We start from the raw sequence: 17,460 nt of genomic DNA on the forward strand, positions 1-17,460 counted from the left end.
GCTTATAGATTGATCCTTGAAGACACAGAGAGCAATCACCTCCCTGTGGCAACTTTCTAAACATCGGCATTTTGCAAACAAAGGTTTCTAGCACAGTGTTTCTCAACCTTCTTAATGTCATGACCCTTCAATACAGTTCCTCATGTTGTGGTGACCCCCAACCATAAAATTATTTTTGTTGCTACTTCAAAACTCTAATTGTGTTACTGTTATGAATTGTAACGTAAATATGTATTGTCGAAGGCTTTCATGGCTGGAATCACTCAGTTCTTGTGGGTTTTTTTGGGCTATATGGCCATGTTCTAGAGGCATTTCTCCTGACGTTTCGCCTGCATCTATGGCAAGCATCCTCAGAGGTGAGGTCTGCTGAGGATGCTTGCCATAGATGCAGGTGAAACGTCAGGAGAAATGCCTCTAGAACATGGCCATATAGCCCGAAAAAACCCACAAGAACTGTGTAATGTAAATATCTGATATGCAGGATGTATTTTATTCACTGGATCAAATTTGGCACAAATACCCAATACACCCACATTTGAATACTGGTGGGGTTGGGGGGATTGATTTTGTCATTCGGGAGCTGTAGTTGCGGAGTTTTATCGTTCACCTACAATTAAAGAGCATTCTGAAATCCACTAATGATGGAATTGAACCAAACTTGGCACGCACAACTCCAATGACCGAAGAAAATACTGGAAGGCTATGGTGGGCATTGACCTTAAGTTTTGGAGTTGTCATTCACCTATATCCAGAGAGCACTGTGGACACAAACAATGATGGATCTGGACCAAATTTGGCACGAATACTCAAAATGCCCAAATGCGAACACTGGTGGAGTTTGGAGAAGATAGACCTTGACATTTGGGAGTTGTAGTTGCTGGGATTTATAGTTTATCTACAATCAAAGAGCATTCTGAACCCCAGCAATAATAGAATTAAGCCAAACTTCCCACACAGAACCCCCATGACCAACAGAAAATACTATGTTTTGGCGAATACTGTGTTTTGGCGACCCCTCTGAAAACCCCTTCAAGGGTCCCGACCCCCAGGTTGAGAAACACTGCTCTAGCAAATCAGGACATATGGAGTTTACAGTCATTAGAAAATCCCACTTAAAATTATGTCCCTCTCACTACAGTTGGGAAGGCGGCTCCCTTCCAAATGCTCCTCTGAGTAAGCGTTGGGGCAGAAGCAGCCTAGGAAGGCCCATCCCTCTTGCATCTCCCCCTACAGAGTGCTGCAGGGTTCCGTCCTGGGCCCGGTCCTGTTCAACATCTTTATTAATGACTTAGATGAAGGGTTAGAAGGCATGATCATCAAGTTTGCAGACGACACCAAATTGGGAGGGAGAGCCAATACTCCAGAGGACAGGAGCAGGATTCAAAATCTTGACAGATTAGAGAGATGGGCAAGAACTAACAAAATGAAGTTCAACAGGGACAAATGCAAGATACTCCACTTTGGCAGGAAAAACAAAATGCAAAGATACAGAATGGGGGACAATGCCTGGCTTGAGAGCAGTACGTGTGAAAAAGATCTTGGAGTCCTCGTGGACAATAAGTTAAACATGAGCCAACAATGTGATGTGACGGCAAAAAAAGCCAATGGGATTTTGGCCTGCATCAATAGGAGCATAGTGTCTAGATCTAGGGAAGTCATGCTACCCCTCTATTCTGCCTTGGTTAGACCACACCTGAAATATCGTGTCCAATTTTGGGCACCACAATTCAAGAGAGATATTGACAAGCTGGAATGTGTCCAGAGGTGGGCGACTAAAATGATCAAGGGTCTGGAGAACAAGCCCTATGAGGAGCGGCTTAAGGAGCTGGGCATGTTTAGCCTGAAGAAGAGAAGGCTAAAAGGAGATATGATAGCCATGTATAAATATGTGAGAGGAAGCCACAGGGAGGAGGGAGCAAGCTTGTTTACTGCTTCCTTGGAGACTAGGACGCGGAACAATGGCTTCAAACTACAAGAGAGGAGATTCCATCTGAACATGAGGAAGAACTTCCTGACTGTGAGAGCCGTTCAGCAGTGGAACTCTCTGCCTCGGAGTGTGGTGGAGGCTCCTTCTTTGGAAGCTTTTAAACAGGGGCTGGATGGCCATCTGTCAGGGGTGATTTGAATGCAATATTCCTGCTTATTGGCAGGGGTTGGACTGGATGACCCATGAGGTCTCTTCCAGCTCTATGATTCTATGATACTGTTGCCGTTTCGTGCCCTGGTTTGGCCTTTGTGCCGATTGGGCCCCACCCGACCTGCCCTTTGCTCTCTGCTTTTGGGTTGCCAGACAAACGCCTTGGCTCCACCACATCTCAATTCCCCGCAAGGCCCTTTGTCCTCGATGCTCGCAGAATGGGGCTCCACCATGGCAAGGGTGGAGGTGGGACTTTGCAAGGTCCCAGTGACGGTGCAATGGGTCTTCCAAGTGCATGCTCCACGCCAGGTTGTTTTCAGCTCCGGTAATGGCAGCCGGACTCTGGCCCAGCGGTGGCCTTATCACTGGGTGTCAAGGCCAGGCTGGGGCTGTAAACCTTGAAGAAGGCAGATAAGGGCCCCGCCTGGGTGGGATGTGGGTCCCGGTGACGCTGAAGTTGGCCCTGTGTGCCCAGGGCAAGAGGCAGGCTGCTCCAGGCCCTCCTGTTCTGTCTTCCTTTGCAGCACGTCTCACACCTGCATTGCCCCTACCTCAGTTGCTCCCTGGCCAGAGATTAGGACCTCTAACTACACAGAAATCTATAAATACAATGTTAATACACACATGTCCTATTACTATAAGCTTCAGCACAAATACCAATTGGAGTAATGAGAAAAATACCAAACTAACTCATATAATAAACATAGGGACAATTTACAACAGTGTAACACACATAATATTCTTGAATTCACATGGGACAATATTGGATATGTTGAAGTTTGTCCACACGGCCTTTGGAAGATCTGACAAATTATTTTGAAAAACATGAATATTATGTATTGTCGAAGGCTTTCATGGCCGGAATCACTGGGTTGTTGTAGGTTTTTTCGGGCTATATTTATTTATTTATTTACTTTACTTCTATACCGTTGTTCTCAGCCCGGAGGCGACTCACAGCGGTTCACAACAAACAGGAAACAGCAAAATTCAATGCACCAATATAAAAACAGTTAACAACCTAATCTAATACACAGTTAGTACACAATTACTATAATAACCATTCACAAGCATCTCATCACTAAAAAACAAGATCCAGATTCGTCATCCATTGTTCCATTCCTATGTCATTACCATTCATTGCACTAATTAAAAAAAACCTCTAAAATTGCAACAGCACAACAACAGAGAGGAAACAAACAAGGGCATCTAATCACCTCTCAACAAAAGTTTGCTCCAGGCACTGTCAGGCCATTATATGCTAATCAAGGTGATCAGTTGAAACATTCACACCTAGCTCCAGCAGACAAGAGTCCTTTGTTTCACCCTGGTCATTCCACAGATATATAAACCCACTTTCCTAGTTCCAACAGACCTCACTACTTCTGAGAATGCTTGCCATAGATGCAGGCGAAACATCTGCATATATGGCCATGGTCTAGAGGCATTCTCTCCTGACGTTTCGCCTGCATCTATGGCAAGCATCCTCAGAGGAAAGACAGTTGCATCTGTCAAGTAGGAAAATTAGGTACCACCTTAAAGAGTGGGGAGGCTAAATTAACTGATTTATGAGGCCATAAAGAAGACTCCAGCAAAGCATTCCAGCAGGGAATGCGGAAGTGCTTCATCAGCGTCGCAGATGGACGATGAAAGCGACAGCTCCCCTGCCGGCCAGAAAAAGTTAAATAGCCTCTGTGTATGTCTGTATATGTTTGTATGTCAAAAATTGGCATTGAATGTTTGCCATGTATGTGTACACTGTAATCCACCCTGAGTCCCCTGCGGAGTGAGAAAGGCGGAATATAAAAGCTGTAAATAAATAATAATAAATTTGAATTGTGCTTGGTAGCAAACTGGGAGTCAGTGGAGCTGGTGTAATATGGGAGTTGTGTGCTCCCTGTATTAACCTGGCTGCCTCTTGCTGGACTATTTGAAGCTTCTGGGCAGTCTTCAAAGGCAACATCACATAGAGGGCTTTGCAGTAATCTCACCTAGATGTGACGAGAGCATGGACCACCGTGTCCAAGGATATAGGAAGGATATTGGAAAGTTTTAGAAGGATATAGAAAAGTTGGATTCACACAAAGACACTGAATATAGTAAGAGAGATGGAGAACAAAATGTATGATGAGGGGTTGACATTGGGAACATCTGTCCAGATAAAGGCTGAGAGCTGATGCAATCTCACTCTTCAGATGCTGCAAGAGCTGCCCCAGAGCCTGGTTTTAAGGGCACAGGACTGATCTCCTCAGCGTCATCCTCAAACTGCAGCTTGGTCAATGTTCAGGGACTCTGGGAGTTGGAGGGCCACAGTTTGAAGAGGCTTGGTCTTGGTAAGAGTCCCTTTGCCCAGGGAGGCAGTGGGGCAAGGGGCTGCTGCAGCCACAGACAGACTCTTGCTAGAGATCCTGTGTGGATATGAGCCTTATAGCATCGTGGGACCTCTGAGCAATGGTGGTGTGGGCTTTCTTCCAATGCATTGTAAGACTTGAATCATGGAGTTCCAGTTGGGAGGCTAGAGGCCCTGGGCTCGCTGTGGCCCCTTGCAGGGGCTGGATTTGGGGCCAGGCCATAGCCGAGACTCCAAGAATGCTAAAGCCCCCTGGGACTACAGAGAAGAGCTTCATCGAATGACTTATGTATAGACTACTGTAACGCGCTCTACGTTGGGTTGCTTTTGAAGACTGTCCAATGAACGGCAGCCAGATTGCTAACAGGAGTGGCGCTGAGGGAGCGTACAACTCCTCTGTTGCACCAGCTCCATTGGCTGCCAGTTTGCTACTGGGCACAATCCAAAGTGCTGGCTTTAGGCTATAAACAGTTCTGGCACAACTTATATGTCCGAACGCATCTCCTCTTATGAACCATCCAGGACCTAAGATCATCTGGGGAGGCCCTACTATCATTACCGCCTTTGTCACAAGTACGTTTGGTGGAGATGAGGGACAGAGCCTTCTCGGCGGTGGCCCCTCGGCTGTGGAATGCCCTCCCTATAGATATTAGATTGGTCACCTCCCTTTTAACATTCCGGAAAAAAGTCAAGACTTGGCTTTTTGAGCAAGCATTTCCAAATGCAGGAAAATGGAACGATGACATATGAAAATGGAACGATGACAATGAGACTGGACAATTTTATTAATATGTTTAATTTTTATTATATGTTAAGTGTTTAATTGTATTATGATATTGTATGCATCGAAGTTTACCCTGTTAACCACCTTGAGTCGCCTATGGGCTGAGAAAGGCGGTATACAAATACAGTAAATAAATACATAAATAATGTAGTTAAGGCAACCATATATGGGGAGTTCAAGAGAGTTGAAGTAACCCTGGCCCTGGAAGAGGTGGCCACCTGAAGAAGTGCACCAATGGGTCTCTTACTTCCAGAAAGGCATCAGGGTTGTGCCCTCAGAGGGATGGCATTGACAGCCATGGCTTCCCTTCTCTGTCCTGCCCCAAGGCCAGGCTCTGGAGAGGCACTTGGGCGCCCCACTTGCCCCAAGGAAGGCTTGAGGAGCGCTCACCGGGAGAGTCCCTCAAGCGTGTTAATTATTTACCTTCCTGGCAGCACCTGATTGGTTTCTGGGCTGTCGGACCAGGGCTCCTGCTTACCTGGAAAGCAGGTGGGCTGAGGACAGGCTCCCTGGCACGTCCCTTGGCCTCTGCAGGCGCATCGGACCACAGCTGCCGCTGGCCGCTGGCCCCAAGAGAGCTGCCAGGATGCTGAGTGCCACCCTCCTGGCCTTGGTGCTGGTCCGGGCTCAAGAGGGACTGGTGAGTCTGGGGGGCTTAGGGTAAGTGGGGGTCGGAGGAGGAGGCTGGGCAGCATGAGCTTCCCTCTGAGGTGCCCTTCCTACTTGGGTCCAGTGGTGTGCTGTGGCTTTTGTGGTTCTGCTGGCAGCTGATCTCAGGAAGGCCCAGGGGAGGAAGTGGCTGCTGGAAGGGGATGTCCTCCTTGGCACTATGGCCAGCCTGGACCAACTGATCCGCTGAGCAGCCTCAGCTTGGGGAGGAAATAGGTCAGCTGAGCCTGACTGGGTAGTGCCCTTCTTCTAGACCAGGTCTGGGCAAACTTTCTAACTTGGGGGCCTCATGTTAGCACTCCCTGCTAGGAGGGCTGGCTAGCCAGTGATGAAGGGAAGGAGGAAGAAAAGAGAAGGAAGGGAGGAAGGAGAGGATGGAAGGAGAAAGAGGGAGAGAGGAAAGGAGGAAGGAAAGAGGGAAGGAAGGATAGACAAAAGGGAAGGAAGGAAGGAAGGATGAAACAGTTGAAGGGAAGGATGGAAGGAAGGGAAGAAGGAAGGAAACAGAAGGAAGAAAGGGAGGGAGGGAGGGAGGGAGGGAGGGAGGGAGGGAGGGAGGGAGGGAAGGAGGAAGGAAAGAGAAGGAAGGGTGAAAGGGGGAAGGGAAAGTTGGAAGGAGAAATAGGGAGAGAGGGAAGGAGGGAGGAAAGAGGGAAGGAAGTAAAAAGGGAAGGAAGGAAGAAACAGTTGAAGGAAGGATGGAAGGAAAAAGAAAAGGAAGACAGACGAAGAGAAGGATGGAAAGAAGAGAAGGATAAAGGAAAGAGAAGGAAAGAAAGACAAAAGGAAAGGATGGAAGGGAGGGAAGGAGGAAGGAAACAGAAGGAAGAAAGGGAGGGAGGGAAGGAGGAAGGAAAGAGAAGGAAGGGTGAAAGGGGAAGGGAAAGTTGGAAGGAGAAATAGGGAGAGAGGGAAGGAGGGAGGGAAGAGGGAAGTAAAAAGGGAAGAAGGATGAAACAGTTGAAGGAAGGATGGAAGGAAAAAGAGAAGGAAGGAAGACAGATGAAGAGAAGGATGGAAAGAAGAGAAGGATAAAGGAAAGAGAAGGGAAGAAAGACAAAAGGGAAGGAAGGAAGGAAGGAAGGAAGGAAGGAAGGAAGGAAGGAAGGAAGGAGAGAGGGAGGAAAGAGGGAAGGAAGGATAAGGGAATGGAATGGAAGGATGGAAGGAGAAAGAGAGGGAAGGGAGCGAAGTAAGAAGGAAGAAAATAGAGAATGAAAGAAAGACAAAAGGGATGAAAGGAGTGAAGAACAAAAGGGTGAAAGGGAAGGGTGGATGGATGGATGGATGGATGAAAGGAAGGAAGGAAGGAAGGAAGGAAGGAAGGAAGGAAGGAAAGAAGGACAAATGGAAGAGAGGGAGGGAAGAAGGAAGGAAGGAGAGAATGAAAGAAGGATAAAAGGGTGGAAGGAAATGAGAAAGGCAGGGAAGGAGGAAGGAAAGAGAAGGCAGGCAGGCAGGCAGGCAGGAAGGAATGCAGGCAGGCAGGCAGGCAGGCAGGCAGGCAGGAAGGAAGGAAGGAAGGAAGGAAGGAAGGAAGGAAGGAAGGAAAAGGATAGGATGTTGAGAGAGTGGTGGGCCTGAGAAAAAAGCCCAATCCGGCCCCTGGGCCTGGGTTTACCCATACCTGTTCTAGACTGTTTGGGAGGCACAGCTGTGTGTGTGGAGGGGGGATTGAACCCAGAGCGGTTCCCTCATCCTTATCCAGAGCCCTTCTGCCCACTGCCTGCTGACTATCCCTTTGTCCTTCCCTTGATGGCCTTCTTCTCTCCCTCCTTCTATCCCTTTCTATCCTCAGGCGGCCGCCCCCACACAGATCCACAGCGAGGGCTACTGCGCCTTCTATGGTGACTGTGGCAATAACAAGGAGGCCAACGGGAGCCTTCTCCCGGACAACACGGTGCCCTGCGTCTCCAACACTCCGGCCCGGCTTCTCTCAGGGACCCACTTGCAGCGGCTGCGCACCGTCTGCCCGGTCCTCTTCACAGGCACAGATTCCACCTACGCCTGCTGCTCTGAGGACCAGCTGACCGCCATTGAGAGCAGCCTCCGCATCTCTCGGGTGATCCTCTCCCGCTGCCCCTCCTGTGCTGAGAACTTCGGCAACCTCCACTGCCAGAACATCTGCTCCCCGAACCAGAGCAGCTTCGCCAATGTCACCCGCACCAACCCCTACACTTTCCCCAATGGTAGCCAAGCATTGGGCGTCTTGGAGTACCAGTGCTTCTATGACCAGGGCTTTGCCGATGCCACTTATGACTCTTGCAAAGGCGTGCGCATCCCAGCCACGGGTGGCTATGCCATCGGTGCCATGTGCGGCAAGTATGGGTCGGCTCTCTGCAATACACAGCGTTGGCTGGACTACCAGGGCGACGTCAGCAACGGCCTGGCTCCACTGGCCATCGACTTCCGACTGGTGCCCCAGGGCTCCCCGGCCATTGCGGGCGGCATCGTGCCCTTCAACGCCACAGTCTGGGGCTGCGGAGAGCCGGTGGGCAACAGCACTGGCGAGAAGTGCTCCTGCCAAGACTGCGCCCAGTCCTGCCCGGTCATCGAAGCCCCACGGCCTCCTGCACCGCCGTTCCAGGTTGGGCACCTGAGCGGAGTCCTCTTCCTCTGCATCCTCCTCTTTCTGGTCCTCTTCGTGGTCTTCGTGGTGGCCCTGAGCTGCCAGTGCTGCTCCCCATCGTCGCGGCGGAAGCTGAAGAGCCAGGGAGGGCCGTGGGAGAAGCCGAAGGGCCCAGGATGGCCGCAGGAGCCCAAGCCTAGGATCCCTTGCTCCCAGAGGATTGGCCGGGCCACCGACAGGTTCCTTTCCAGGGTCTTCAGCAGCTGGGGCACGCTGGTGGCCACCTATCCACGCACGGTCATCTTAATCTGCGTTCTGGCCGTGGCAGTGCTCTCTGGTGGCCTGGCCTCCATCCAAATGACCACGAACCCCGTGGAGCTGTGGTCGGCCCCGGACAGCCAGGCCCGGCAGGAGAAGGCCTTCTACGAGGAGCACTTTGGCCCCTTCTTCCGCACCAACCAGGTCTTCCTAACGGCCAAGAACCACTCTGGCTACAGCTACGACTCTCTGGTCATGGGCCAGAGCAACTTCAGTGGAGTGCTCTCCATGGACGTGCTGCTGGACCTGCTGGACCTGCAACAGCGGCTGCAGGGCATCGTGGTCTGGTCGGCGACCCATGGCCGGAATGTTTCACTGAAGGATGTCTGCTACGCCCCGCTCAACCCCCAGGAGCCGTCCTTGACCGACTGCGCCGTCAACAGCTTGCTCCAATACTTCCAGAACAACCGGACACTGCTGGAGATGAACGCCACTCAGACGCTGAAGGGGCAGACCAGCATCGTCGACTGGAGGGACCACTTCCTCTACTGCATCAAGTGAGTACAGAGGAGGGAGCAGCTTGGGGGGGGGGGTTCCTGAGGCCCCAAGGGCCCCTCAGTCAGAATGGGAATGGGCTCTGGAGGGACAGAGGTGGGCTGGAGGCTGCTCCTCTTGCTCCAGAAGGAAAGAAGGAAGGAAGGGGCCATGGAGGGTCCATTCCTCCAGAGGTGGGCCTCACCTCCACGGCTGTGTTCCTCTACCCACAGCTCCCCGCTCTCCTTCAAGGACATCACAGCTCTGGGGCTGAGCTGCATGGCTGACTACGGGGGCCCCGTCTTCCCTTTCCTGGCCGTGGGGGGCTACTCAGGTAGGAAGATGTGCCACGTTCTGGTGGGCCACATCTCCAGCCATGATCTGGTTCTTGGACACAAAGAGGGGCTCCCAAGGAAGAGGAGAGTCTCTCCTAGCCGCCTCCTCTCTTGTCTTGGGCCCTTAGTCGCTGCCCTCTGTCCGAACTCCAGACAACTCACTCACTCTATCTATCTATCTATCTATCTATCTATCTATCTATCTATCTATCTATCTATCTTAGCCTGAAGAAGAGAAGGCTGAGAGGAGATATGATAGCCATGTATAAATATGTGAGAGGAAGCCGCAGGGAGGAGAGAGCAAGCTTGTTTTCTGCTTCCTTGGAGACTAGGACGCGGAACAATGGCTTCAAACTACAAGAAAGGAGATTCCATCTGAACATGAGGAAGAACTTCGTGACTGTGAGAGCCATTCAGCAGTGGAACTCTGCCCCGGAGTGTAGTGGAGGCTCCTTCTTTGGAAGCTTTTAAACAGGGGCTGGATGGCCATCTGTCAGGGGTGATTTGAATGCAATATTCCTGCTTCTTGGCAGAGGGTTGGACTGGATGGCCCATGAGGTCTCTTCCAACTCTTTGATTCTGTGATTCTATGATTCATATCATGATCTGATCACCATGCTCAATATATCCCATATGCATGGGGTTATTGGGATAATGATACAAAAGGTTTGCTAGGGTAGATCCTGATCCCCCCCCAAATCAAACATCCCCCCCCCAAAAAAACTCAGCCCCCCCCCCCCATCAAAGTCCTGGCTACAGGCCTGGCTCTATCCTACACTTGTACCCAATCTAATGTGATGAGAACAGTAGCTTTCCACACTTTAACTTTAGCACTTAGTGATATTTAGTAAATGTGATGAAGTGGAAGGGCAAACTCCCTCTGAACAAACTTCGCCAAGAAGCCCTCTGGGAGCAATATTAGAGGAGCCGATCATTCACCTTCCATGCATGGACTAGCTGGTGGTTGAATGTGGCTGTCACTGTCCTGTGTTAGAAAGGCCCCTTTGTTTACTTCATTGCTCAGGCAGGACGGTCCCTATGCAAAGCAAAACATCTGATGTCAGAAATGGCAACACCCTAATCCCAGTGAGCGAGCACTTCAACCTTCCAGGACACACAGCATGGGATTGATGAGTCACAAGTCTTGAAGATTAGAGTGGAGGTCTGGAAAGGAAACAGCTGGTTATATCACAAATCCCAACCCATTAGAAGAAGTATGAGCAATGAGAGTGGCTTCGTGGCTTCGTGGCAGAGTCCGTCCCTTAACACACGTCGTCACAAATGTGCTTCTCTCCAGGGAGTGCTCTGATTTTTGGGAAGCAGATTTATTGCTTTTGCAGGACCCCTTAGAACAGTGTTTCTCAACCTTCCTAATGCAGCAACCCCTTAATCCAGTTCCTCATGTTGTGGTGATCCCCAACCATAACATTATTTTCCTTGCTACTTCATAACTATAAATTTGCTACTGTTATGAATCGTCATTTAAATATCTGATCTGCAGGATGTATTTTTATTCACTTGACCACATTTGGCACGAATACCTGATACGCCCAAATTTGAATATTGGTGGGGTGGGGGAGGGGATTGATGTTGTCATTTGGGAGTTGTAGTTGGTGGGATTTATAGTTCACCTACAATCAAAGAGCATTCCGAACTCCACCAACTATAGAATTGAACCAAAGGTGGCACACAGAACTCCTATGACCAAGAGAAAATACTGGAAGGGTTTGGTAGGCATTGACGTTGAGTTTGGGAGTTGTAGTTTACCTACATCCAGAGAGCACTGTGGATTCAAACAATGATCGATCTGGACCAAACTTGGCATGAATACTCAATATACCCAAATGTAAACGCTGGTGGAGTTTGGGGGGAAATAGACATTGACATTTGGGAGCTGTACTTGCTGGGATTTATAGTTCACCTACAATCAAAGAGCATTCTGAACCCCACCAATGAGCAAATTGGGCCAAACCTCCTACACAGAACCCCCTTGATCAACAGAAAATACAGTGCTTTCTGATAATCTTTGGTGACCCCTCTGACACCCCTTTGTGACTCCCCAGGGGTGCCGACCCCCAGGTTGAGAAACACTACCTTAGAACACCCCCAAGGCTGAATGACCCAGGGAGCATTTTGGAGATGGAGGGCCTCAGTCAGCATCCCACCTTAAACCCTCATTAGTGCCATTGCACTTAACAACATGAAGCAGCGATGCACGGGAACAATTGGCTGGGTAGCCATGCTGAAAGAGTAGCCTCTTAGTCCCAAGGGCTGCTGGGTGCCGCTTTCTCCTCTGCCTACAGCCTTTTTCTGTAAGAGACTCAGACATTTACTTATTTGACAAATAGTCTCAGTAGATCAGTGGTTCCCTACTTGTGGTCCGTCGACCACTAGTGGTCCACAAGAACTGAAATATGGTCCATGGAACATTTAAAATTTTCAACCTTTATTCATTTAAGCTGCAAAGGGAAAGGGAGCCGCTGAAGGTGAAGAGACTGGCTTTCTAGTTGTAAGCAGGTGAGAAGAGCAGCGCAGAACATTGGATCCTTAGAAGTTCATTTCCGCCTGGTATTCTTTTTGGATCGAACTGGAAGAGGGAGTGAGGCAGTGATGGATCCACACTGGCTGGCCTGGTGATTGAGAGCCCGGCCCATACTTCCATCCTGGCAGAAGATGGTGGTGGGCAGCGGGAGTTCTGGGCAGTGGAGGAACAGAGCACTATGTCTGTTGATGTGGGCGGGCTCAATGCTGCTTACACACTTTCTGTTGTGGCACTGCTTCAGCAGCCTCCTTCTCAACACTGAGTACACAGAGAGGGTGGAGGGCACCTCTGAGCATGCACAGAGAGGTCCCCCTCAATATCCACTAGCTCTAGCTGTTTTGAGGTTTGGGAACAGAACCAGAGCGAGGAGGAGGAGGACACCAGAAGTGGGCAGAGGCACCTTGGAAGGGTTGTTTGTTGTTGTTATTGTGTGCCTTCCAGTTGCTTCCGACTTATGGTGAGCCTATCATGGAGTATTCTTGGCAAGATTGGTTCAGAAGGGGTTGGCTGCTACCTTCCTTTGGAGTTGAGAGAGTGTGGCCCTGCGCTAGGTAACATTGGGTTTCTATGATCAAGCAAAGATTTGAACCCTCTCAGGATTATAAGTTACATCTATAGCAGGCATATGGGCAAATTTTGGCCCTCTGGGTCTTTTGGACTTCAACTCCCACAACCTGTTGACAGCAAAAAAATCAAAGTGGTCCCTGGTCAAAAAAGGGTTGAGGATCACTGCAGTAGATCTTTTGTGTCAGGAGCGACTTGAAGCGACTTGAAGTAGATGATAGAAGCAGGAGAAGGAAGGCTGGAAGGGAGAGCTGTCCTTGGTTCTGAACTGGAGAAGAACCTTGCAGAGGAGACCCACCGCAAGAAGGGCAGCCCCCAAATGGCAAACAAGAGAGGCTCTGAGGCTTGTTCTTAAGTTGAATTTGTATAGAAGTCGGAACATTGACATTTTTAAAGTGCAGCTCCAGAAACGCACACACACACACACACACAAGCTTTGGGTGGCATAGGAAAGTGGTAATGTGACTTGTTGTGGAAATAAGGATTGGGGGAAATCTTCAGTGGAGATCCCTTTCTCTCCTGATAATAACTCTTCCAGGAGTGAACTTTCCTTCTTAAAGGTAGATGTCTCTCACTTTCTATTAACTCAGCCCCATTCTTAACTAGGAGTCATTTGTAAGATGGGTGTTTGTAACTCTGGGACAGCCTATATAGAGAGGGGGGGGGGAGAGAGAGAGGGAGAGAGAGATCTATATGTATCAGTATATCTCTATATTTCTATCCCTATCTCTCTCTGCACCTCTCTCTATCTCTCTCTCTCTGAGTCATTTGTAAGATGGGTGTTTGGGACAGCCTATCTATCTATCTATCTATCTATCTATCTATCTATCTATCTATCTATCTATCCAGAGAGAGAGAGAGAGACAAAGAGAGAGAGAGATCTATATGTATCAGTATATCTCTAAATTTCTATCCCTATATCTCTATGTATATATATATATACCTGTCTGTATCTCTCTCTGCATCTCTGTCTGTCTATCTCTCTCTGTATCTCTCTCTCTCTGTGTATATCTCTCTCCATCTCCCTATCTATCTCCCTATCTATCTATCTATCTATCTATCTATCTCTAACTCTCTAACTCTCTAACTCTCTAACTATCTAACTCTCTCTCCATTTCTCTCTCTCTAACTCTTCATCTCTCTCTATATATATCTACAAAATCCTATATGGCTCTGGCCCAGCGTACCTGTACGAATGCATCTCCTTCTACGTCCCACCTCGGAGTTTAAGATCTTCTGGGGAGGCCCTGCTCTCGGCCCCACGTCTATCACAAGTGAGATTGGTGGGGATGAGGAGCAGGGCCTTCTCGGTGGTGGCCCCTCGCCTGTGGAATTCACTTCCCGGGGAAATTAGGTCACTGACATCCCTCCTCTCTTTTAGAAGGAAACTAAAAACATGGATATGGGACCAGGCCTTTGGGTAATCTGGCAGATAGACAATGACGACTAGAATTGATAGGATTTGACAATGTAGAATGAACTTACGGATTCTGAGCTGGCAAACGTTGAACATTACATTGGTTTTTATTTATTGTGATGTATAACTTGATTGTTTTAATTGTTTTATAATTGCTGTTGATACATGTTTTATGTTATTGTCTGTTGTTGGCATCAAATTGTGCCTTTTGTAAGCCGCCCTGAGTCCCCCCTCGGGGGTTGAGAAGGGCGGGGTAGAAATGCACGAAATAAATAAATAAATAAAATATGTAAAGGTAAAGGTAGTCCCCTGACATTAAGTCCAGTCATGTCTGACTCTGGGGTGTGGTGCTCATCTCCATTTCTAAGCCGAAGAGCCAGCGTTGTCCGTAGACACCTCCAAGGTCATGTGGCCAGCATGACTGCATGGAGCGCTGATACAATAAAATATATATCTCTCTATATATATCTATAACTATCTACCTACCTACCTACTTACCTACCTATCCATATCTGTGTGTGTGTGTCTCGGAGGAAATATGTGCCCCCTCCCCACTGCTGACCCTCTTGTCTGCCCCGCAGGGGTGTCCTACTCGGAGGCGGAGGCACTCATCCTGACCGTCTCCCTGAACAACTTCCCCTCCAGTGACCCCCGCTTTGACTTTGTGATGCTCTGGGAGGAGCAGTTCCTGAAAACAGTGAAGGAATTCCAGCAGGAACATGCCGATCGCTACAACGTTGCCTACATGGCGGAGGTAATTGGGGGGGGGGGGGGTGGTGGTAAGATTCCATTGCCACCATTCCAGAGAATGGCCTTCTTTTAAACCATGCAGCAGACCCATTGCCCAGCAGCTGAAGAAGCACCCTCTGCCTTTGGGTGGAGCCTTCCAGCCTGCAAAGGGGGCTTTTCGGTGCTTCCACTCCCTGGTTGTTTTGATGATCATTGCCTGGGGTTTTTGAGAGAGGATACAACTGGTTTCTGTCTTACTGGGTTGGATCTAGACTTTGTTGTGTTCAGAGGGGACCAGGGGCGGCTCAACCATTATGCAAAGTAAGCGTTTGCAGTATAGTTGAGTTTGCCCAGGGGTGCTCTTGAGGCGCTCTTGGGAGGAAATAGACCTTATTTATTTATTATTTATTTACTTTATTTGTATACCGCTGTTCTCAGCCCGTAGGCGACTCACAGCGGTTAACAACAGAACAGCAAAAATTCAATGCTACAATAACACGGTATAAAACAGTTAACATCCTAACACATTATACAATAATATACAATTAACAACAATAGCCATTCACTAGCGTCTCATCACTAAAAACATGATCCAGGTCCGTCATCCATTGTTCCATTCCTATGTTCATTACACTCATTGCACTGACTATTCGAACGCCTGCTCAAACAACCAGGTCTTCACTTTTTTGCAGAATACCATTAATGATGGAGATAGTCTAATATCCGTGGGAAGGGCATTCCACAGCCAAGGGGCCACCATCGAGTAGGCCCTATCTCTCGTCCCCGCCAGCCATGCCTGTGAGGCAGGCGGGATCGAGAGCAGGGCCTCCCCGGAAGATCTCAAAGTCCTGGTGGGTTCATAGGCAGACATGCGGTCGGATAGGTAGCTTGGGCTGGAACCGTTTAGGGCTTTAAGGGTCAACGCCAGCACTTTGAATTGAGCCCGGTAGCAAATCGGTAGCCAGTGGAGTTGGCGCAACAGGGGGGTTGTATGCTCCCTGCGTCCCACTCCTGTTAGAATCATGGCTGCTGAACGTTGGACTAGTTGGAGCTTCCGAGCCGTCTTCAAAGGCAACCCCACGTAGAGAGCGTTGCAGTAGTCTAAACGGGATGTAACCAGAGCGTGGACTACCTTGACATATGTGAGTTGTAGTTACTGGGATGTATAGTTCACCTACAATCAAAGAGCATTCTGAACTCCACCAAATATGGCACACAGAACTCCCACGACGAACAGAAAATATGTAATTGGGGGGGGGGGGGGGGAGGGCATCAAAATACTGTTTGCTTACTGTTGAAAATTACCTAGGGCCGCCTCTGGAGGGGACCCACTGAATCCCAAAGGATTGAGGAGAAACTAAGACTGCATGTCTTGCATCTCCTCTAAGCATGCTGATGGTTGGATCTCAGAAGCATTGGCCTTTGAGATCCAAGGAGGCAGCAGGTGGGAAGTCCACCTGGTGTATCTGGCCCAGTGTTGACCACCGAGGCTTTCTTTCCACCAATAGCTCTCCTTCCTTTTCCTCTCCAGCGCTCCTTGGAGGATGAGATCAGCCGCTCCACCTGGGAAGACATGCCCATCTTCGTCCTCAGCTACCTCCTGATCTTCATCTACATTGCCCTGGCCCTGGGACAGTACTCTAGCTGCAGGCGCATCCTGGTAGGAAGGGGTCCCATTGATGTTAGAGGGGGTGCTCCTCGGGAGGGAAGGGGGGGGGGGTTCCAGGTGAGGAACATCTTAGGAAAATCCTCCCAAATAGCAGTATTGGGACTAAGCTTTCCTCTCTCACTTCATGTCTTCTAAGGCTGGATCTACACTCCCAGGACCTAATCCCAGATAATCTGTTTAGCCAAGATTATTATCTGACAGTGTAGACTCATATAATCCAGTTCAAAGCAGACAGTCTGGGATCAGATCCCAGGATAGCGGGCAGCATCGATCCAGCCTAGGTTCAAACAAAAGGAAAAATCTCCAAAGATTACGTTTTACCATTCACACATAACTAAAGAGAGACTGAAAAGTATGGTTATGTTCCAGAAGCAGAAGTTTTGCCCATATCTATAACCGGCATCCTCAGAGGTTGTGGGGTCTGGAAAATGGGGTGTTAACCTGTTGTACCACTGCCATCAAGGTAAAACTTCAAACAGTTTAGGTGCTCTGATTATTGGATGTTACGTTAATAATTATCAATGGCCTTGAAACTTGAAAAGCCAAGTTTTCCGTTCTCTCCAAAAGGTTTGAATTGTGGGGCCTGTCTGATCTCCCTGGGAAGGGTGTTCCTCTTTCTTGTCCCCCACCAGCGGGTGACGGAGCTGGGACCGAAAAGAGGGCCTCCCCAGTGGATCTTGGAGCTTGTGCAGGTTCACAGCGGGAGATGCGGTCACGAAGATGGGCACGAAGAGGGACCTGAACCGCTTAGGGCTTTTTAGGCTATTGTCTCCTGTGCTTTACTAATAATATAATAATAATATATAATATAATATAATATAATATAATAATAATATAATATATTGTATATACATATAACATTTATAATATTATAATGTAATACAATATAATACTAATATAATAACT

The 17,460-nt window shown here is 48.8% G+C and overlaps 1 protein-coding gene across 1 annotated transcript in view; it reads left to right on the top strand.

Moving 5' to 3' along the window:
- Positions 1-17,460, top strand: part of NPC1L1 (NPC1 like intracellular cholesterol transporter 1) — a 43,213-nt gene that overhangs the window by 2,667 nt on the left and 23,086 nt on the right. The window contains exons 2-6 of the mRNA XM_067470862.1: positions 5,803-5,908; positions 7,736-9,321; positions 9,532-9,632; positions 14,738-14,910; positions 16,417-16,545. Coding sequence (XP_067326963.1) covers positions 5,803-5,908; positions 7,736-9,321; positions 9,532-9,632; positions 14,738-14,910; positions 16,417-16,545 — 2,095 coding nt within the window. The remainder of the gene's footprint in view (positions 1-5,802; positions 5,909-7,735; positions 9,322-9,531; positions 9,633-14,737; positions 14,911-16,416; positions 16,546-17,460) is intronic.

This window comes from Anolis sagrei, chromosome 7 (genome assembly GCF_037176765.1).
Source record: "Anolis sagrei isolate rAnoSag1 chromosome 7, rAnoSag1.mat, whole genome shotgun sequence".
NCBI lineage: Eukaryota > Metazoa > Chordata > Lepidosauria > Squamata > Dactyloidae > Anolis > Anolis sagrei.